The 23,519-nt window shown below is 40.8% G+C and overlaps 2 protein-coding genes across 3 annotated transcripts in view; one reads left to right on the top strand and one right to left on the bottom strand.

The window, feature by feature from the left end:
- Window positions 1-23,519, bottom strand: part of LOC308088592 (uncharacterized protein) — a 234,271-nt gene that overhangs the window by 67,411 nt on the left and 143,341 nt on the right. The gene's annotated exons all lie outside the window — the stretch shown is intronic.
- Window positions 1-23,519, top strand: part of LOC308088487 (uncharacterized protein) — a 131,144-nt gene that overhangs the window by 27,391 nt on the left and 80,234 nt on the right. For both annotated transcript variants that reach the window (XM_080432953.1, XM_080432952.1), the window contains exons 2-5: window positions 15,855-15,945; window positions 16,207-16,669; window positions 18,188-18,434; window positions 18,731-18,792. In XM_080432953.1, the coding sequence (XP_080289079.1) occupies window positions 16,351-16,669; window positions 18,188-18,434; window positions 18,731-18,792 (628 nt within the window). In that variant the 5' untranslated portion in view covers window positions 15,855-15,945; window positions 16,207-16,350. The remainder of the gene's footprint in view (window positions 1-15,854; window positions 15,946-16,206; window positions 16,670-18,187; window positions 18,435-18,730; window positions 18,793-23,519) is intronic.

Below are 23,519 nucleotides of genomic sequence, written 5' to 3'. Positions count from 1 at the left end.
GGGAAAAATCTCGGGGGAAACAAGTTAACAACAACACTACACTGACTACAAAACTGAAAAACGTTAATAAAAACAATATGCAAGTATAATCAATCAATCAATTCTTCAGCGGTGGTCTCTTGCTCTCTTCATGTTGTAGTTTAGTAATTAATGGCTCAAGCTGCCCTCAGAACCCCTTTTATGCCAGGTGAGTACAGGTGATGGCCCAGACACTCCTAGCACCCCATGAAGACGAGGCATACATTTGCATCACTATAGGCGGGGGTCGCTCTGCTGAATGGATACGGTAGCTGCCTGCCTGCGTGAATGGACCATAGAGTTAAAAATAATAGAGAGGGCACCCGAAATCTCCTCCCATCCACTTGCATTGAGTTGCTCACCCAGCCATAGAGTTAGGGGAATGGACGAGGAGGCGGGCCAATGGTCCGACGGACACTATTCTGTTTGGATTTTTTTCACTGCCTGTTTTTCGGTCAGTCTTTTACTTTATTTTCTAGGGGAGGTGAGATTTTAGTTGGGCAGGCGGCCGCCTGCCCTGCCTCTATGGTGCGTACACCACTGACACACATTAGCTCTTGTGATATGGCTGCTAGCTACTGTAGCATGTGTTGTTGTGGCGTAACATTTGAAGGTTATTTAACTGCATAAAACACAGAAACACACAAAAAGAAAATAACGCCAATCATACGAAAACATACATAAATATATAAGCAACATACACAAATACAATAAAGGCGTTTATCCCACAGAAAAACCATTAGTCATGCACATTCATCTTACCAACCATCTACATGCAATGCTTTCTCTGGCGCTGAGAGTTAAATGATCAAAACAACCATTTGCGCACGCGCAGGATCAACTGTGACGTACTCTTCAGGATTGAGGACCAAAGCAATCGATCACAGACTCACCAAAACAACACACTAGTCGATCCCAGAACTATAGATCAAGTATTGAACGGTTTTAAACGTACCCATACTCATACACAAAATAAGGAAATGACCCACAAATAACTGATGGCCAAAATAAATACATCATACAAATACTTAAGGACAGGTCGTTCTTTTAACGACCTGTCGTTAAAAGAAAATACAAAAACACAATGACCTTCCCCAAGTGATACAATTAAACAGAGAAAACCCTCCCTAGGATGTCACAATCTATTGTCCCATTGTCATATTAAAATGTGACATTATGTTAAATTATGATATCATACAGTATGCAATATTGTTTTTAATATATATATATATATTTTTTGCTGGTGAAAGTTATAGGAGTTCTTACTGTATGGTGTACAGTATATGAAATGTACGCTTATCATAATCACTCATTAATCATGTCTTCCCCCTAATGAAGTTAGGTAGGTACAAAAAAAGGTATGAACTGGCAGAGGCTATAACTTCCCCTCCCGGCTTGGTAAGTATGATAATGATGAGACAGTGGAGTTTCAAACAGATGCAGGTTCTGAAGCTCCGTGAAAACTAGGAAACATGTGATACAAAATATATGCAATAAAGTCAAGTCTAAAGTATCACAAAAACATAATTCATCATTGGTTGTTTGCCACCGATTGGTTGCTGCAACTTGGATTCATGCAGGGAGACGCCCCCTCTCTGGTCTGAACATTTTTGAACGGCGGCCATTGTTGCCTACAGGCACTGCAGAGAAGTAGACAGACTATGGAGGCATCAGAATTTTTTATTAAATTATAGAATGCAACAAAACATGAATAAGTGTCGACTTGAATCTATTTAAGCCACAATAAAGCCCCGATTTTATTTTTGACATATGTTTTGGACATATTTAGCATAGTTTCAGGTGATTTTCTGTGATCCTGTGTTCATTTAAGAGCATTGAAATGTCACCTTAAAATAAATGTTCATAAATTACAGAATGTACCTAAAAAAATTTAAGTGTCCAATAAATATAATGGTAAATTAGATAAAGTTCCGACTTTATTTTTGATATTTTTTGGGGGTTTATTTAGCATAGTTTTAGATGATATTCTGTGCACATTTTCTTCATTTAAGCACCACTGAGCTCCTCATGCCGTCTCACTCTCTCTCTCTCTCTCTCTCTCTCTCTCTCTCTCTCTCTGTGTAGCGTAGCCTAACAGTGTGTGTGTGTGTGGGGGGGTGGGGGGTGGGGGGTGTGCTGCTGCTGCTGCTACAACGTGTGCAACAAACATACAAAAAAAAAAAAAAAAAAAAAAAGCGTAATTTAATAAGCTTATCTAATGTAATAGTTAAGCCCAGACTTGTCCAGGAGAATGGACGCTCCGAGGATCTGAGCCTGTGATAGAGGAAGAATCTTTACCTGGCCTTAACATGAAACGGGAACTTATTATAATCAAAAGAATCTATTCAGTCAGATGAAACGCTTTTAAAATAAAATCAAGGTAGCCTACATGAGAAATGTGACAAGTGGTAGGCTAGCCTAAGTTGTTCCGTGTTTGGTACCAATACGAAAAAATAAACTGGTCTGAACTTGTAGATCTGCTACTTTAGCATTAAAACGGCGATAACAAAGGAACGCGGGCTCGCACCGCATACAACGCTGCCTGGCACCGCATACAACGCTGCCTGGCAGGAGTCGGTGCATTGCTTCCCGGCCTGCCTACGGCCGGCAAACCTCCGCCGCGGAGGCACAAGGGGATATTGCCTCCTCCCATGCCCTCCCCAGGGAAGATCCGCCCGGGGCAGTGGATCCGGGTGGCCCCTGGTCCATGCCCGGGCGTAGACGTGAACCACTTTGCGCATGTCAAAAGTTACATTCCGAATGAATGCTTTGGGTCATGTAAACGAGGAATACTTCTATTCAGGTTCCATGTAAACAGTTGAGTATGAATCTCTGTTTGGAATGAGTTCATTCTGAATTCATAAATATGTCCATGTAACTGCAGCCAGTGTGAGCTTGTCGATCGGCTATACAACGGTGTCCAGCCGAGTTATACTTCTCCAGTACAACGGTGTCTAACCGATAGTTATACTTCTCCAGTACAACGGTGTCTAACCGAGAGTTATACTTCTCCAGTACAACGGTGTCTAACCGAGAGTTATACTTCTCCAGTACAACGGTGTCTAACCGAGAGTTATACTTCTCCAGTACAACGGTGTCTAACCGAGAGTCCATGCAGATCACAGTTGACAAATATTATATATTATCGGAGCTATTATTAATCAGTGGTGGAAAAAGTACTCAAATGTTTTACTTAAGTAAAAGTATCACTACTCCAATGCAGAAGTTTTAAGTTAAAGTTTGGAATTAAAAATGTACTTGAGTAAAAGTACAAAAGTATTGGTATCAGAATGTACTTAAAGTACCAAAAGTAAAAGTACAAAAATGTTTGAAAATAGCAGATCAACAAGCTCACAACGCGTCGCTTGTAGATCGGCTATTTTCAAATAGCCTATGTATAAAATAGGGCTAAAGTGGTTAATGCATGTTTCATAATATCATCATTTATATCTGAAAAGTAACTAGAGTAACTAGAGAGAGAGAGAGAGAGTATACACAACTTTGCGTGCAGCTCATTCACACCTCGCGGTTAATTCGCTCATGCGTTAATGTGTCAATAACGCGCTAACTTTGACAGCACTACTTCTGTGTCTTTCCTCCAGGATCCTTCTCAGATCATGAACACAGAAGCCACGTCCTAGCTCTCCAGTCACAATGACATCTATTGTATGTCATTCGTCCTTGTTTCCTCTCTTGTACATATTTTTCACTCCTCATACCAGTAACCTGTAAGCTGATTGTATGACATTCTGTATTGATTGATTGAATATTTTATTAGGGAAAAAAATGTAAAACAGCACAGTTACATTTAAAATACTTTGTCTAACAGGTCCGTTCATAAAAGTCCTTGCGGACTTGTTTCCAATGAGGGCCTTGGTATTCAATTCATAGGCATATATAGTGGCATCACAGTTCAAATATCATTACAAAATAAACAGCAAAAAAAAATAACACTATGTACAACAAAGAAAATAAAAAAGAGGGGGAAAAAAATATGTACAAGAACAGGGGGGGGAGGGTCTGCTGTCTAACGGGAAAATGGTACTACCTCCTCATTTGGCCTCCTGAAAGGTGATTTTTTAAGGCTCTTTTAAATGAGCCCAGCGAACTGCATTTTTTGAGGGATGGAGTTAGACTATTCCAATCCTGGGTGGCAGTGCTGTAGAAGGAGAATTTGCCCATGTTTGTTTTATGGGTGGGTGGTACCAAATTGTTGTTAACGCTCCCTCTGGTATTGTGACTGTGTCGCTAACCGTTTGGAGGTATTTACTCAGATATGCGGGAATAGGGGGCATATCGGGCAAAATTTGCTTTTACAATTTTGAAGGCCAGTCCCATTTTTAGTTGTTTAACCCTGTCTTCCACCCTGAGCCAGCCTAGGCTGGCAAAATGGGTGGGAGAAAGGTGGGTCATGGGCCCCAATCCGAGGAGTAGCCGAATCAGTTTGTTTTGGGAGGTTTGAAGCTTAGTCTTCAGTGACACTGAGGTGTTGGAGTACCAGGAGGTGCAAGCATAGTCAAAAAGTGGTTGAATCAGGGCCCCAGAGAGGGTCCTGAGGGCCTGAGGGTTGACAAAAGAGGAAACTCTGCCCATAAATTTGGTTCTCTGGTTTACTCTTTTGACCACCTTTGTAGCCATGCTTTCACCTGTCAGGTATTTGTCAAGAACACAACCCAAATAGGTAATCTCTTCTTTGCTAGAGATAATTGTGTCATCGACTTTGACCTTGAAATCATTTACATCCATCTGTCTGAGGGAATGTTTGGTCCCAAAGAGAATGGATTCAGTTTTCCCAAGGTGTAGTGACAGTTTGTTATCGGTAAGCCAAGTATGGATTTTTGAGAGTTCGGAGCTGAGCACCTCCTCAACTTGCAACTTGTCCTCTCCCAAGATCAGGAGTGCCGAGTCATCAGCGAACAGGAACAATTTGCAGTTACAGGCAGCACTCATGTCGTTAATGTATAGAAGAAACAGTAACTGCCCTAGAATGCTGCCCTGAGGAACCCCACAGCTCACCGGGAGGGATGAGGACATGGTTCCGTTGATGTCAACCACTTGTTCTCTTCCCTCCAGGTAAGATCTCATCCAGTTTAGTGATGTGCAGTCAAATCCAATCGCCCTCAGCTTATCAAGTAAAATTGAATGGTTTACAGTGTCGAACGCTTTTTGGAGGTCCAACATGACCATGCCGCAGTATTTGCCCGCGTCTACCTCACGTTTGATGTAGTCGGTCAGATACAGTAGGCATGTGTCAGTGGAATGGGAGGTTCTGAAGCCCGATTGGAATTCAAACAACAGTTTATGCTCGCTGAGGTAGCTGTTGATTTGTTCTTGAATTAATCGCTCTACAACCTTTGAGATGGAACAAAGGATGGAAACAGGCCTATAGTTGCCAGGTTCTAATTTGCTTCCTTTTTTATGCAGAGGGATTACTCTTGCCAACTTGAAATCCTGTGGGACGTGACACTAGCTGATGGATAGGTTTGTGATTTGGGCTACTATGGGGGCAATAGCAGTAGCTGCGTCTCTGAGGAATCTGGTGGGGATATTGTCAAGGCCGGTGGCCTTGTTTGGCTGGAGGGCGAGGAGTTTTTTCTGCACATCATCAGCATTTACTGGTTTGAATGAAAAGGAGTCTTTTTTAGCCCCTAGTTTAACATAGTGAGCTTGGATGTGGTCAGAGCCGTACAAACCTGAATGCTGAGGAAGTTTGCTTACCAACTGGGTTGCAATGGTGGTAAAAAAGCTGTTAAAACAGTTCGCTACCGCTTGCTTGTCGGTAATGAGCACGCCACTTGAAATAATGCAGATGTTTGTAGTTTTGGTTTGAATTTTGTTGTTGCAGCCCAATTTCTGTAGCGCTTCCCACAGCTTTTGTGGGTGGCTTTTGTTTGCCTCAATGCTTTCATTTAAGAAATTCTTTTTGGCAGTTTTGACCAATTTGTTTACTACATTTCGTTGATTTCTGCATCTTTCAAGTAGTTGCACATCTTTGCATTTCCTGAACTCAAGAGTACATTTTGTTTCTGAGTTTGATGGCATTTAGGATGTCTCCATTCATCCAGGGTTGTGTACGGGCTCTAACTCTCACCACCTTCTTGGGCGCTAGGCTATCAATAACAGACACAAAAGCAGTTTTGAAACCAGTCCAAGACTCCTCAGCCGAGGAGCCACTGAGTACATTTGACCAATACACTTTCTCAAGAGCTGTTGTGAGAGCTTCTGATGAGTACGTTTTCATAGCTCTGCAGCTGACCGTGCTATGACAATCAACTACAGATCTGTGAAGCCTACGCGTGCAGAAAATGATGTTATGGTCGCTTAGACTGCACTAGGGTTTAACACCGGGAATCCCGGGATGCGGGAATCCCGGGAATCCCGAGGTTATTTACCGTCCCGGGAACTGACTTGGGTTCCCGGGATCCCGTTTGTTTTTTTCTTGTTAGAAATGAATACTAATTAGTAGAAAGGCCTATCTACAGCGCGGAGGAATTACTATTATAATTAGCCAAGTTACTTGCCGCGTTGCCGACCAAGGCAGGGTCCCATCGTCCCGTTGTGAGAACCAATATGGGACGCACTGTAACAGTAATGAACAAAATAAAACACAAGTGATGCCCCCCTGCCTGCCCTGCGCACGCTGATTTTCACCGTTTCCTCTGCTGTCAAACGGTAGACACCAGTTGACTAGTTGAGATTCAACATCAAGTGAAACGCTGCATAAACAGTGGGTAGGTTTGATTTCGAGCCTATATTCCATTTTAAAATGCGCGCAAGCCAAGCAATGCTTTTGATAGAGAGAGAGGAGAGACTGGAGAGAGAGAGAGAGAGAGAGAGAGAGAGAGAGAGAGAGAGAGAGAGAGAGAGAGAGAGAGAGAGAGAGAGAGAGAGAGAGAGAGAGAGAGAGAGAGAGAGAGAGAGAGAGAGAGAGAGAGAGAGAGAGAGAGAGAGAGAGAGAGAGAGAGAGAGAGAGAGAGAGAGAGAGGAGAGAGAGAGAGAGAGAGAGAGAGAGAGAGAGAGAATTAGACCGATGTGGTCGGTGGTCCGATTTTTTTATCATCATTAATGTAGCCTACCCTACCTACACTTGCATTTTAGAACGTTCAAACTACCATTTTACTAGAACTACCCAGTAGAACAAGTGAACTGCACAACAGCTGTCTGTCTCATTGATTGTCAGTGCAGCGCATGCATGTGCACATCAAAATCACACTACAAAACCCCGACATTTGATCAACAACAAAATATAGATTAATACATTTGACAACATACAGCCAACATCCCAAAATGGAGTCTTAATATCCAGCAAGTAGCCTAATATAAATTAATAACTGCAAACAAATTACAAGTTTAGGCTATCAAATAAATCAATATCCTACAAAAGTAGAGATAAGCTGTGACCTCACCGGCGCTCTGATGGACAATAAATAAATAATCCTTTTGCAAATTCTCTTGTCAATAATGATACAAATGGAACGTTTATTTCAGCAGCTAGAGTTTGACATTGTTTGAGTGCGTGTTGGGTGCACAGCGCAGCTCCTCGTTTAAGTTAATTGTCTTCACCCGCTGCTGCGCAACAGAAGATCTCCGCCAGGGGCACTATATTATATTTATATATTATATTTATATGATTTAAAAAATCAACTTAAGTCATTATTAGTGCAAGTTCATAGGTGGACACAATAGGGACATTTGGGCACCTCAATATAAAATTGGCTATTTAAGTATCTACATATAAATGCATTTTAGTGGGTACTTTTTTTTTTTTTACCCTTTAACGGGAATTCCCGGGAAGCCCGGGAAAAGGTCTGAAATTCCCGGGAATTAAAATTAGCTATTTCCCGGAAAATGTTAAACCCTAGACTGCACTCAATGACCCCACTTAAAGGAATCCTCGAATGGTCTGATGTCAAAATGAGGTCAATGATGGTCTGAGAAGTGGGGCCTACCCTCGTGATATTTTTTATCATTTGGGTGAGGCTATGCATGTCACAGAATTTACTGAAAGATTAAAATATGGCGGCGTCTTTCCGGAGTACATCCGTATTGTAGTCGCCAATCAAAATCAATTCCGAATTTCCAATGATTGCCATGTGCTCCTCTAATAAATCATAAAACTCATTTTGACCTGGCGGCCTGTAGATTGTGCCAATTATCAGGGGTTTAGCGTGAGGATAGGTGATTTTTATCCAGACCGATTCCGTGGAGTTGTTCTCCAATTTTGGGTACACATTGAAAATGATGTCAGATCTCACATAAATGCATACCCCTCCTCCACAAAGAGTTCTGTCTTTCCTAATGACATTGTAGTATATAATCTCAATTTCAGAATCGTCTACTGTGTCATCCAGTTTTGTCTCTGAAAAAGAGAGAACCCCTACCCTGCCATTTCCAAACATGGATCTTAGTTCAGACATCTTTGTGGGGTTTTTGAGGCTATTCACATTTAGGTGACTGATGTGTCGGCCTTTTTTGGAGAAAATCGTGTCCATCTGTTCAGTCTGGAAAAAGTCAGGTTCCTTGAGCTGTTTTGTCCCTGTAGCTTCAAAGGTGGGTGGGGCAGGTGGAGGTGTGATCGGGGGGAGGGGGGGTGGGGGGCTTTGTGTTTGCAGCAGGGCGGTGGGGGAGGGGATGGACTTTTGGGGGAAATGGGAAACTCAGGGAGAAAATAATCTCTGTTCCACGCCGATCCCACAAAGGAAAACCTTGTAGATGACGAGCTGTATCCATTGAGAAAGCAGGGAAAAGAACTCCCAGCATTCCACTCGGTGGGACACCCTGTGGTTGTTCTGGTGTCCAGTGTTGCACGGGAAGCCCTCTCGGCGACCGCGTGTCGGGGGAATCCTCTGTGTCGTCGACGGGGGTCTGTTTGCGAGTGTGTATCCAGGGAACCATGCATTCATCTCCGTCGCTAGCCGGGACAAATAATCCATTCTCGTTTCACCAGTCTTCGACTGGGGCACTTCCTTGTCTGGTGAGTGGTCTGAGACAAAAACGCTGTTGTGTTATGATCGACTGGGGGGGTTCAGTTTGATGTTGTTGTTGTTTTCCGCCGAAGCGTGTGCTGCACGCTGTGTTGCGACCATCGCTATAGAAGCTTGTACTATACGAAGCTCCCGTTAATAGTTCCCGTATAATAGTGTGTATATCTGTCTGTCTCTTATATGTCATCATGATTTGTGTGCATGGGGATCTCATCTTAAACAAGCTCAGTGCTTAAGGAGTCTTCCAGTTTAGTAGACCTTGTATTATGAATTTGTACTTCCATGTACTGTTGTTCTCATGTCTTACTAAATAAAGTACATCAATCAATCAATCAATCAATCAGTAACAATGTTAAATCACCCTATATTTTGATAGTAATAATAATATTAATAATAAACTTTATTTGTATAGCACCTTTCATGACATGAAATGCAGCTCAAAGTGCTTTACAGAGCAAGGATACAATTACAGTTAGAACCAATTTAACAATAAAGCAAACAAAAATAAAATAAAATAAAATAAAAGCAGTAAAATGCAGTAAAATGCAGTGGCCCTCGCCACTACACAACTACAACACAAATGGATATAACTTAAATGTAGTGGCCACTGTCCTCTACAACACAGCTAAAGAAATATCCACACTTCACACAATTGCCAATATTACATGTGTACCTTGTGTACCTTAGTAATATATCTTCACACAATTGTCAATATTACACCTTAGTAATATATTTTCACTTAGTAATATTACACCTTAGTAATATATTTTCACCATGTTTACCACGTGTGGACTAGCCCAGGGGATCTGCTAACTTATCACATCCAAACCACACACCGTACACCCCTGAGAATGATATCGGGGTTATACAAGATATATAGAATAAACATAGACAAAAGGATCTGCCCTGGAGGGTCCACCACGTGTCGACGTGCCCCAGAGGATAATTCACTAAATCCTCCGGATGGAGTTATCAGACTAAAAATAAAATAAAATAAAATAAAAGCAGTAAAATGCAGTAAAATGCAGTGGCCCTCGCCACTACACAACTACAACACAAATGGATATAACTTAAATGTAGTGGCCACTGTCCTCTACAACACAGCTAAAGAAATATCCACACTTCACACAATTGCCAATATTACATGTGTAGTAGTTTAATCATTGCTATAGAGTGTTTGTTCAGTAACAGTGTTAAATAGCTCTATATTTTGATGGTAATCATTGCTATAGAGTGTTTTTTCAGTAACAGTGTTAAATAGCTCTATATTTTGATAGTAGGTTAATCTATAGAGCAGGGGTTCTCAAACTCTTTTGGCCCAGGTACCCCTTGGAGGTGAGATTTTTTCCAGGTACCCCCTCATCCTCGCAACACGATAAGCATATACTTACAACCACATGTGTACATTTAGATGCCATTGGAACTATTTGTATTAAAAACGTTTCAATCTAAATCATTCAGACCCATTTCATAGTCATAAACAGAAACCACTACTACTATATGAATCATGTGCCAATAGTCATTTTATTCAAATTGCTTTTGTGCAAAACCTGACAGAACACTTTTCAAGTAATCAAAAAAAAAAAAAAAACCAAACATGGTCTATGCAATGATAATAATGCAGTCTGTGTCAAAAACAAATCACCTTCATTGTAACTTAATAACTCAAAGTTACTTGTATTTAATATATGTGATAGGCTCTATGCACAGCAACCATAAGTTGGGCCTCTTCCTTACTTCCTTCACAGGCGTTACCAATGATACTAATGACGGCTCTGTTCCATTCTGGTTGTTACAATGATGCTAATGAAGGCTCTGTTCCATTCTGGTTGTTAACAATGATACTAATGAAGGCTCTGTTCCATTCTGGTTGTTACAATGATACTAATGAAGGCTCTGTTCCATTCTGGTTGTTACAATGGTACTAATGAAGGCTCTGTTCCATTATGGTTGTTACAATGATGCTAATGAAGGCTCTGTTCCATTCCGGTTGTTACAATGATGCTAATGAAGGCTCTGTTTCCATTCTGGTTGTTACAATGATACTAATGAAGGCTCTGTCCCATTCTGGTTGTTACAATGGTACTAATGAAGGCTCTGTTCCATTCTGGTTGTTACAATGATACTAATGAAGGCTCTGTTCCATTCTGGTTGTTACAATGGTACTAATGAAGGCTCTGTTCCATTATGGTTGTTACAATGGTACTAATGAAGGCTCTGTTCCATTCTGGTTGTTACAATGATGCTAATGAAGGCTCTGTTCCATTCTGGTTGTTAGAATGATGCTAATGAAGGCTCTGTTCCATTCTGGTTGTTAGAATGATGCTAATGAAGGCTCTGTTCCATTCTGGTTGTTAGAATGATGCTAATGAAGGCTCTGTTCCATTCTGGTTGTTAGAATGATGCTAATGAAGGCTTTGTTCCATTCTGGTTGTTAGAATGATGCTAATGAAGGCTCTGTTCCATTCTGGTTGTTAGCCTACAATGCTGCTAATGAAGGCTCTGTTCCATTCTGGTTGTTACAATGCTGCTAATGAAGGCTCTGTTCCATTCTGGTTGTTAGAATACTGCTAATGAAGGCTCTGTTCCATTCTGGTTGTTACAATGATGCTAATGAAGGCTCTGTTCCATTCTGGTTGTTAGAATGATGCGAATGAAGGCTCTGTTCCATTCTGGTTGTTACAATGATGCTAATGAAGGCTCTGTTCCATTCTGGTTGTTAGAATGATGCTAATGAAGGCTCTGTTCCATTCTGGTTGTTAAAATGATGCTAATGAAGGCTCTGTTCCATTCTGGTTGTTAGAATGATGCTAATGAAGGCTCTGTTCCATTCTGGTTGTTACAATGCTGCTACTGAAGGCTCTGTTCCATTCTGGTTGTTACAATGCTGCTAATGAAGGCTCTGTTCCATTTTGGTTGTTACAATGCTGCTAATGAAGGCTCTGTTCCATTCTGGTTGTTACAATGCTGCTAATGAAGGCTCTGTTCCATTCTGGTTGTTACAATGGTGCTAATGAAGGCTCTGTTCCATTCTGGTTGTTACAATGATACTAATGAAGGCTCTGTTCCATTCTGGTTGTTACAATGATGCTAATGAAGGCTCTGTTCCATTCTGGTTGTTACAATGATGCTAATGAAGGCTCTGTTCCATTCTGGTTGTTACAATGATACTAATAAAGGCTCTGTTCCATTCTGGTTGTTACAATGATACTAATGAAGGCTCTGTTCCATTCTGGTTGTTACAATGATACTAATGAAGGCTCTGTTCCATTCTGGTTGTTACAATGATGCTAATGAAGGCTCTGTTCCATTCTGGTTGTTACAATGATGCTAATGAAGGCTCTGTTCCATTCTGGTTGTTACAATGATGCTAATGAAGGCTCTGTTCCATTCTGGTTGTTACAATGATGCTAATGAAGGCTCTGTTCCATTCTGGTTGTTACAATGATGCTAATGAAGGCTCTGTTCCATTCTGGTTGTTAGAATGATGCTAATGAAGGCTCTGTTCCATTCTGGTTGTTACAATGCTGCTAATGAAGGCTCTGTTCCATTCTGGTTGTTACAATGGTGCTAATGAAGGCTCTGTTCCATTCTGGTTGTTACAATGATACTAATGAAGGCTCTGTTCCATTCTGGTTGTTACAATGATGCTAATGAAGGCTCTGTTCCATTCTGGTTGTTACAATGATGCTAATGAAGGCTCTGTTCCATTCTGGTTGTTACAATGATACTAATAAAGGCTCTGTTCCATTCTGGTTGTTACAATGATACTAATGAAGGCTCTGTTCCATTCTGGTTGTTACAATGATACTAATGAAGGCTCTGTTCCATTCTGGTTGTTACAATGATGCTAATGAAGGCTCTGTTCCATTATGGTTGTTACAATGATGCTAATGAAGGCTCTGTTCCATTCTGGTTGTTACAATGATGCTAACAGGGGTGGACTGGCCGTTTGGCGTACCGGGCAAATGCCCGGTGGGCCGCGTGCCAGTGGGCCGCTGGACCAAAAAATATTTTCGCTCCCGTTTTAGGATTATTACGGTCATTTCAGGGTCGCGTGGCCCATTTATTAGTTTCGTTAATGTTTGGGCTGAGATGCTTTCCAGTAGGGGCCTCAGTGCGGCTGCAGAGTTCATGTGCAGGGCTGGGCTGAAACAGTGAAACCCCCCCGTTGACAAAACGGCCCGGGGGGTGGTGGGCCGGTCCGAACCAAAATGCCAGGGCTGAATTTTGGTCCCAGTCCGGCCCTGGATGCTAATGAAGGCTCTGTTCCATTCTGGTTGTTACAATGATGCTAATGAAGGCTCTGTTCCATTCTGGTTGTTACAATGATACTAATGAAGGCTCTGTTCCATTCTGGTTGTTACAATGATACTAATGAAGGCTCTGTTCCATTATGGTTGTTAAAATGACAGTAATGAAATTATATATATATATATATATATATATATATATATATATATATATATATATATATATATATATATATATATATGACATATATATATATATATATATATGACATATGCCAGGTTTATTTGTAGATCTACCATCCTGTAGTGTATAGTTTCAATGTGAAGATTATTGATTTATTATACTGTTTAGACCAGTGGTTCTCAAGGACCCCCAGGGGTCCTTGAGGGGGTCCCCTGCTAAATGGTTGGTAACTCTGAGAGTGTACAAATGTAACCAAATGGACCCGTAAAGGTCCATTTGGTTACATTTATACACTCTTTATGACACTATTTTTATGCATCTGATGTATTACCTGGTGTCTTCCTTTATACTTTAAATCACTCTGGATTAAGATCGTCTGATAAATGTCCACATTGTAAATTGTAAATTGTCTACACTAAATGGAACAGATCCTTAATTATTATCATTGGTAACACCTGCTGAGGAAGTAAGGAAGAGGCCCAATTTCTTTACAATACGGCTGCATTTGCTTCCATATGTACACTCTCAGAGTTACAGGCCTGTAAGGGTCCATTTGGTTCCATGTGTACACTCTCAGAGTTACAGACCTGTAAGGGTCCATTTGGTTCCATGTGTACACTCTCAGAGTTACAGACCTGTAAGGGTCCATTTGGTTCCATTTGTACACTCTCAGAGTTACAGACCTGTAAGGGTCCATTTGGTTCCATTTGTACACTCTCAGAGTTACAGACCTGTAAGGGTCCATTTGGTTCCATTTGTACACTCTCAGAGTTACAGACCTGTAAGGGTCCATTTGGTTCCATTTGTACACTCTCAGAGTTACAGGCCTATAAGGGTCCATTTGCTTCCATGTGTACACTCTCACAGTTACAGACCTGTAAGGGTCCATTTGGTTCCATTTGTACACTCTCAGAGTTACAGGCCTATAAGGGTCCATTTGGTTCCATGTGTACACTCTCAGAGTTACAGGCCTATAAGGGTCCATTTGCTTCCATGTGTACACTCTCACAGTTACAGACCTGTAAGGGTCCATTTGGTTCCATGTGTACACTCTCAGAGTTACAGGCCTATAAGGGTCCATTTGCTTCCATGTGTACACTCTCAGAGTTACAGACCTGTAAGAGTCCATTTGGTTCCATTTGTACACTCAGAGTTACAGACCTGTAAGGGTCCATTTGGTTCAATGTGTACACTCTCACAGTTACAGACCTGTAAGGGTCCATTTGGTTCCATTTGTACACTCTCAGAGTTACAGACCTGTAAGGGTCCATTTGGTTCCATGTGTACACTCTCAGAGTTACAGACCTGTAAGGGTCCATTTGGTTCCATTTGTACACTCTCAGAGTTACAGACCTGTAAGGGTCCATTTGGTTCCATTTGTACACTCTCACAGTTACAGACCTGTAAGGGTCTATTTGGAACCTTCTGAAGGAACCCAGAGGGTCCCTGGACCACACTTTGAGAACCACTGTCCAAGATGTTTTTTAAACTTACACACTGGTACTGTATGAGATCGGTACTCTGTATCGACCGGAATGCAAGTTACAGGGATGGGAATGGTTATCGGGTACATCTCTAGTACATTATGAGCCACGCTTCAACCACAGTGTACATAATAATGTAAACAACATCCTGATGACATGAAATGACAACAATGTATCACATAAAATAACCGTTTTAATTAACAATCTGATCATGGATCTAGTATCTAATATAATCATTTATCCCACAATAGACTGATATGACTTCAAATTAATATCACAATTATTTAAAGGTTCTTGTTTTATTTTTGAACAGATATAAATGAGTTGCTTGTCATAGGGAACAATAATATAAGACAATGTAAATAGCGTGTAAATAAAGTGACTAAAGGGGTGTGTCTATTCTGTAAGCACAAACTGACGTGCGATTCACGAAACGGCGTGTCCAGCCTTGATATGTGTGTATCGCACATGTTCCTCATCTTTGTCTGACAGTCAGAGGCGTGTTCATGTAGAGAATAATTTGCATTGCTCCACGCCCCTTTAAGACCATAAAAGGAAAACGGAAACACCCAACGTTAGACCACAACATCACCAATCCTCGAAATTGATCTACAAGCTTACAATGCGGCGGGACACGCCCACTTGGTAACTTGTAGATCTATAATCAGTGCAAGCAAACTTTAAAAAGTTAGAAATAGCCGACTCACACGTGTAATGAGAGTAAGAAGTTTGTTTACTAAGTTTAACCTCATGACCAAAGGCTAATACAACTTGGAATGGATATTATATAAGCCCTTTCTACTGAACAATTGAAAAAAATCTATTATTTTAAACAAGTGAAATTAGCCGATCTGCAAGCTCTCAACATTTTGTATTCTTTCATAATCTTTCTAAAGATAATATTTAGGTATGTTCTGCTTTATTTTGACAGTGACAGAGGGCAGAGACAGAGAGGATGCCCTGCAGCAAGGAGCCTGGGGTGGGATTTGAACCACGGCCAACTGTGGTACGTTCTCTACCAGGTGAGCTACCGGGGCACAACCCTCACATTGTCTTCTAATGATGTAGTGACATGTAGACATGATCAATGATGATCTAATGATGTAGTGACATGTAGACATGATCAATGATGATCTAATGATGTAGTGACATGTAGACATGATCAATGATGATCTAATGATGTAGTGACATGTAGACATGATCAATGATGATCTAATGATGTAGTGACATGTAGACATGTATCAGTTGTTGTTTATGTGCAGACATTCTCTGTCTCCCCCCAGCTCACCTCTTCATCTGACCAGCCAATAGAAACAATTTGATCATCACCTCTTCATCTGACCAGCCAATAGAAACACTGACTTAAATTCAACAATCAAAGTTCCACGTCCACCGACCAGCACCACTGACAGACATCCTGCTTCAACATGGGCGGTCGCAAGATTTTCCCACATTTTCTTCTCGTCCTCCTGTGGATTACGGATTCGTACCTTAATTCACCACGGAATTTACACCAGATGGAGATGGAGAAAAATGTACTTGAAAAGAAGGAATCCCATAACGATTTCTACCTGCACACCGGTACGGAGCGGAAACATCTTGGTTTTGGTGCTGCAGCGATATACTCCACGCTGACCTCAAACCCGGATCGTAAGAATAAAGCCCCGAATGGTCGGATGGATCGAAGGTGTATGATCTTCCTGTATCTACTACTTTCAGGAGACATTGAGCTCAACCCTGGTCCTGGTAGGTTTTGTGATCTGCACGGCCTCTGTCAGCTAATTACCTAACCCACAAGGATTTGTGATTTTACTCAAACCACCATAGATCTCATTCTAACATCTGACTGGTCCAACATTTCCAAGAGTGGGGTTATTGTATGCAGACTAAGTGATCATTATATGATCTTTTGTACCCGTAAAAAACTAAAACCTAAGGCCGGCTGTCACAAAACAGTCGTATCTACATATCTAACTCTGCAGTACACAGGTAGACGAATCATAGAAATGCAATGGGCCTGGTCTACAAGATACTCTACACCACAGAGACACCCATGTACCTGTCAAACTACTTCACAAACGTCAATGAAGTCCACAATCACAACACCAGAGGGAGTTCCACTAATCATGTTCAACCCAGATTTGGCTCACAGAAGGGGTCAAATTTGTTCTTTTATGGCACAAAAATGTGGAACGCCCTACCAACAGTCGTAAAGGACTGTAAATCCCTACTCTCCTTCAAAACCGCCCTAAAAGAGCACTTACAGGTGGCTGAAATTTGAAACTGGCCCCTGTAAAAGTCAAAGGCTAGCCCCCCCCCCCTCGAACTGTTTATTGTACATATTCTTGCTTTTGCTTTCTAACTGTTTATATGATGTTTATATGATATAGACAGAAAGTCTATATTCATGTTTCATGGGTGTTTTAGGGAAGGGAGAAGAGTCTAGGACGTGTGAAGTGTTGTCCAGGGTGTTTTAGAGAAGGGAGAAGAGTCTAGGACGTATGGAGTGTTGTCCAGGGTGTTTTAGAGAAGAGAGAAGAGTCTAGGACGTATGGAGCGTTGTCCAGGGTGTTTTAGAGAAGGGAGAAGAGTCTAGGACGTGTGGAGCATTGTCCAGGGTGTTTTAGGGAAGAGAGAAGAGTGTAGGACATGTGGAGCGTTGTCCAGGGTGTTTTAGAGAAGAGAGAAGAGTCTAGGACGTGTGGAGCGTTGTCCAGGGTGTTTTAGAGAAGAGAGAAGAGTCGAGGGAGTGTGGAGCGTTGTCCAGGGTGTTTTAGAGAAGAGAGAAGAGTCTAGGACGTGTAGAGCGTTGTCCAGGGTGTTTTAGAGAAGAGAGAAGAGTCTAGAACGTGTGGAGCGTTGTCCAGGGTGTTTTAGAGAAGAGAGAAGAGTCTAGGACATGTGGAGCGTTGTCCAGGGTGTTGTAGAGAAGAGTCTAGGACGTGTGGAGCGTTGTCCAGAGTGTTTTAGAGAAGAGAGAAGAGTCTAGGACGTGTGGAGTGTTGTCCAGGGTGTTTTAGAGAAGAGAGAAGAGCGTTGGATCATGTGTTGAAGGTATTCATACCTTTGGTTTCCTTGTAGGCCAACGCCAGTGGTTTGTACTGGGTGCTGGCAGCCATTGTTTAAATGCTTCGTATTGTGTTATGATTATTGTTATTAAATGTTAGGAGTATATATTAGTCCTTTTAACTAATCATTATACAGTGTTATAAGAGATTATGAAAGGAAAAAAAACACCAACAACTGAATGTTCATTCCTCTTAGCTTCAGAGAAACACTTTGTCGACCAACACCGGCGTTTCCTGATTAGGTATGTGACCGCAGTGGATCCCATCCTGGATCTACTCCTTGAGGAGGATGTCATCACCGATGAGGGTTATGAGAATGTGAGGTCTAAGTCCACCACTCAGGAGATGATGAGGGAACTCTATACATTCCTGAAGTCCAACAAAGCCAAAGACATGTTCTACAAAGGTCTAGAGGAACATGAGAAGTTACTTCTCAATGATCTGTAAGTCATTTTTATTTAAATTCATTTTTTGTCCAAACATAGAATTAGTAGAACAGAACGTACCTTTTCAGGCCATGATGCTTTCAGTGTTAATATTAATGATTATCATGTATTCTCTTCATTTCCAAGAGATGCAGTAGTTTGTATGTTTTTATTGTTGTGGTGCAAACACAACATGAGCTCCAAGTGAGGTGATCTTCAAAAGACAGTGGTATATGTGTACAGTATATATAGTATTTATATAGGGTTGGTAGATTTATATAGAGTTAGTATGACGATCTTTTTACATTTCACAGCAGGGATGCTCAGCCTTCTCATCCAACACAACCTGAAAGAGCAGCTGCATCATCTGTCTCAGGTGAGTGTTGTCTAAAGTTGATGGAATCTAAATGGAGACTTTTCATTTAGGTTTATCGTGACACGTTGTGAGCTTGTAGATCTGCTATTTTCAAATAGCCAATACAGCCAATCTGAATGACTGTTAAAGCAGTTTGTTTCAATAAGTGAATGATTAAGCACCTAACTTGTAACATTGCAAATAGGCTATGTTAGATTTTAAATGCTTGTCATTGTCACTTGGAAATAAAATAGGTGTGCATATCCATGATGTATAAAGTCTGCACACTGGTAGTTGCAAAAAGCTCCAGAATGTATTGCTCGTCAACGTTTCGGCCTGTTCAGGCCTTCATCAGGACATATATAATGGAAAAGGGCATACACAGAGGTTTATATAGGTACTACTATGCAATGATAGGCTCACCCCAATAGGGCAAGTGAGGTCACTGCCTGCCAACTCAATCAGGAGGTTGGCTAATGTATAAAGTCAAGAATATCTGGAAATAAACAGTGTGCACCCATCCCAGGATCCAAAAATAGCAATAAACAAATATACATTTAAAGTTTCCCAAGATTAATACATTTAAATATATAGAATTAATAGGTACTCAAAAAACAACAAAGGGGGACACGGTGACATGCTGCAGCATAGGACATGAAATGTTTTTTGTTTAAACAGGGTCTAAATAATAGGGGGGATCGCCACTAGAATCCCTCAACATAAGTCTCATAATGATCTCAGGGAGATAAACAAAACAACGTCAGCTCTAAGAGCGTACTCTATTACAGGTGTCCTGAAGGTGTGTGAAAACACTAATAGACAGAAAACAAGTAAAAGGCTAAACGATTGTATAATGGAACAAGAGAACAACTAATGCAGGCCAAGGCTCAAGATAAACCTGAAAGGTCCCTGTAATTATCCATAAAAACATGTCCTATACTGCTGCACCAGGAGGAAGGAAATCCTGTCACCAGCACCCTATGGAAGATCACAAAAAGAGAAAGGAGAAAGTAAGTCACTGCACCAAATACACATAGAAATATTATAGGGCCTTCTAGGCAATAGCAAAAATTCAACATTAAGAATGTTAAAAGTAATAAGGGGTAAATACCCAGGTAAAATCAGAAGAGGGGAACCTAAAATATATAAGTAGGCCTAATAAGGGGGTTTACAGAAATGGCCTGATATCAAAAGATTCATTTAGACCTCTTTTCACTGTGTCCACAGTGGAAATCCAATAAGCTTCCCTTTTGAGGAGTAAAGAATCAATGTCTCCCCCTCTGGGTGGCAATGTGACACGCTCAATGCCTATATATTTCAATGAAGAGATGCAGTGTTGGGCTTGATGAAAATGTAATGCCACAGGATTTCTAAAATCCTTAGTTCTAATGTCACTCCTGTGTTCTGAGATCATCGTTTTCAGGGGTCTTAATGTTTTGCCAATATAAGCAAGCCCATATACACATTTGATCATGTAGATGATATTTGGTGTATTGCAACTGATGAAGCCTCTGATCTTAAAACATTTACCTGTAACAGGGTGATTAAAAGTGTGAAATGTATATGTAAAACTCCATTGAGCGCATCTGCCGCATTTGTAATTGCCATCTGGAACATTACTAAGAAAATGTGTGGGAGTTGCCTGACGTAAGTGTGTCCTAACCAGTAGGTTCCTCAAATTGGGTGGTCTTTTATACACAATGCGGGGAGGAACTGCAAAATACTTGCCAAGAATAGGGTCAGAATTTAGAATGTACCAATGCCTCCTGATCAATTTTTCAAAATGGTGACCCAGAGGAGAATATTGAACAAAACACTTGATGTGTTTTTCTCCGGTTCTGTCTGTTCTCTCTTTGGGTTTTAAACATTCCAGTTGAGTACATCTATTGAATTGATCTGCGGCAGTTTGAATCCATTGGACTGGATAGCCTCGCTGTTTAAAACGACACTGTAGGTCTTTTGCATGTACTTGGAAAGAGTCATCTTGACTACAAATCCTGCAAATTCTTTTGAATTGGCCCATGGGTTAGAGGGATCTGGTAACACCACCTATAGAACACAATACTAGAGGAATCTGGTAACACCACCTATAGAACACAATACTAGAGGGATCTGGTAACACCACCTATAGAACACAATACTAGAGGGATCTGGTAACACCACCTATAGAACACAATACTATATAGATCTGGTAACACCACATATAGAACACAATACTAGAGGGATCTGGTAACACCACCTATAGAACACAATACTAGAGGGATCTGGTAACACCACCTATAGAACACAATACTAGAGAGAGATCTGGTAACACCACCTATAGAACACAATACTAGAGAGATCTGGTAACAACACCTATAGAACACAATACTAGAGAGATCTGGTAACACCACCTATAGAACACAATACTAGATGGATCTGGTAACACCACCTAAAGAACACAATACTAGAGGGATCTGGTAACACCACCTATAGAACACAATACTAGAGGGATCTGGTAACACAACCTATAGAACACAATACTAGAGAGATCTGGTAACACCACCTATAGAACACAATACTAGAGGGATCTGGTAACACCACCTATAGAACACAATACTAGAGAGATCTGGTAACACCACCTATAGAACACAATACTAGAGGGATCTGGTAACACCACCTATAGAACACAATACTAGAGGGATCTGGTAACACCACCTATAGAACACAATACTATATAGATCTGGTAACACCACCTATGGAACACAATACTAGAGGGATCTGGTAACACCACCTATAGAACACAATACTAGAGGGATCTGGTAACACCACCTATAGAACACAATACTAGAGGGATCTGGTAACACCACCTATAGAATAGAACACAATACTAGAGGGATCTGGTAACACCACCTATAGAACACAATACTAGAGAGATCTGGTAACACCACCTTTAGAATAGAACACAATACTAGAGGGATCTGGTAACACCACCTATAGAACACAATACTAGAGAGATCTGGTAACACCACCTATAGAACACAATACTAGAGAGATCTGGTAACACCACCTATAGAATAGAAAACAATACTAGAGAGATCTGGTAACACCACCTATATAATAGAACACAATACTAGAGGGATCTGGTAACACCACCTATAGAACACAATACTAGAGAGATCTGGTAACACCACCTATAGAACACAATACTAGAGAGATCTGGTAACACCACCTATAGAATAGAACACAATACTAGAGAGATCTGGTAACGCCACCTATAGAACACAATACTAGAGAGATCTGGTAACACCACCTATAGAACACAATACTAGAGAGATCTGGTAACACCACCTATAGAACACAATACTAGAGAGATCTGGTAACACCACCTATAGAATAGAACACAATACTAGAGGGATCTGGTAACACCACCTATAGAACACAATACTAGAGAGATATGGTAACACCACCTATAGAACACAATACTAGAGAGATCTGGTAACACCACCTATATCTGGTAACACCACCTATAGAATAGAACACAATACTAGAGAGATCTGGTAACACCACCTATAGAACACAATACTAGAGATATCTGTTAACACCACCTATAGAATAGAACACAATACTAGAGAGATCTGGTAACACCACCTATAGAACACAATACTAGAGATATCTGTTAACACCACCTATAGAATAGAACACAATACTAGAGGGATCTGTTAACACCACCTATAGAATAGAACAAAATACTAGAGGGATCTGGTAACACCACCTATAGAACACAATACTAGAGAGATCTGTTAACACCACCTATAGAATAGAACACAATACTAGAGAGATCTGGTAACACCACCTATAGAACACAATACTAGAGAGATCTGGTAACACCACCTATAGAACACAATACTAGAGAGATCTGGTAATACCACCTATAGAACACAATACTAGAGAGATCTGGTAACACCACCTATAGAATAGAACACAATATTATAGGATCTGGTAACACCACCTATAGAACACAATACTAGAGAGATCTGGTAACACCACCTATATAACACAATACTAGAGAGATCTGGTAACACCACCTATATAATAGAACACAATACTAGAGGGATCTGGTAACACCACCTATAGAACACAATACTAGAGAGATCTGGTAACACCACCTATAGAACACAATACTAGAGAGATCTGGTAACACCACCTATAGAACACAATACTAGAGAGATCTGGTAACACCACCTATAGAACACAATACTAGAGAGATCTGGTAACACCACCTATAGATAGAACACAATACTAGAGAGATCTGGTAACACCACCTATAGAATAGAACACAATACTAGAGAGATCTGGTAACACCACCTATATAACACAATACTAGAGGGATCTGGTAACACCACCTATAGAACACAATACTAGAGAGATCTGGTAACACCACCTATAGAATAGAACACAATACTAGAGTGATCTGGTAACACCACCTATAGAACACAATACTAGAGAGATCTGGTAACACCACCTATAGAATAGAACACAATACTAGAGGGATCTGGTAACACCACCTATAGAACACAATACTAGAGAGATCTGGTAACACCACCTATAGAACACAATACTAGAGAGATCTGGTAATACCACCTATAGAACACAATACTAGAGAGATCTGGTAACACCACCTATAGAATAGAACACAATATTATAGGATCTGGTAACACCACCTATAGAACACAATACTAGAGAGATCTGGTAACACCACCTATAGA

Source organism: Gymnoscopelus braueri (genome assembly GCF_963280865.1).
Source record: "Gymnoscopelus braueri genome assembly, chromosome: 7".
Taxonomy (NCBI): Eukaryota; Metazoa; Chordata; class Actinopteri; order Myctophiformes; family Myctophidae; genus Gymnoscopelus; species Gymnoscopelus braueri.
Note: the sequence above shows the minus strand (reverse complement) of the source record. Positions and strands in the feature narration are given on the sequence as shown.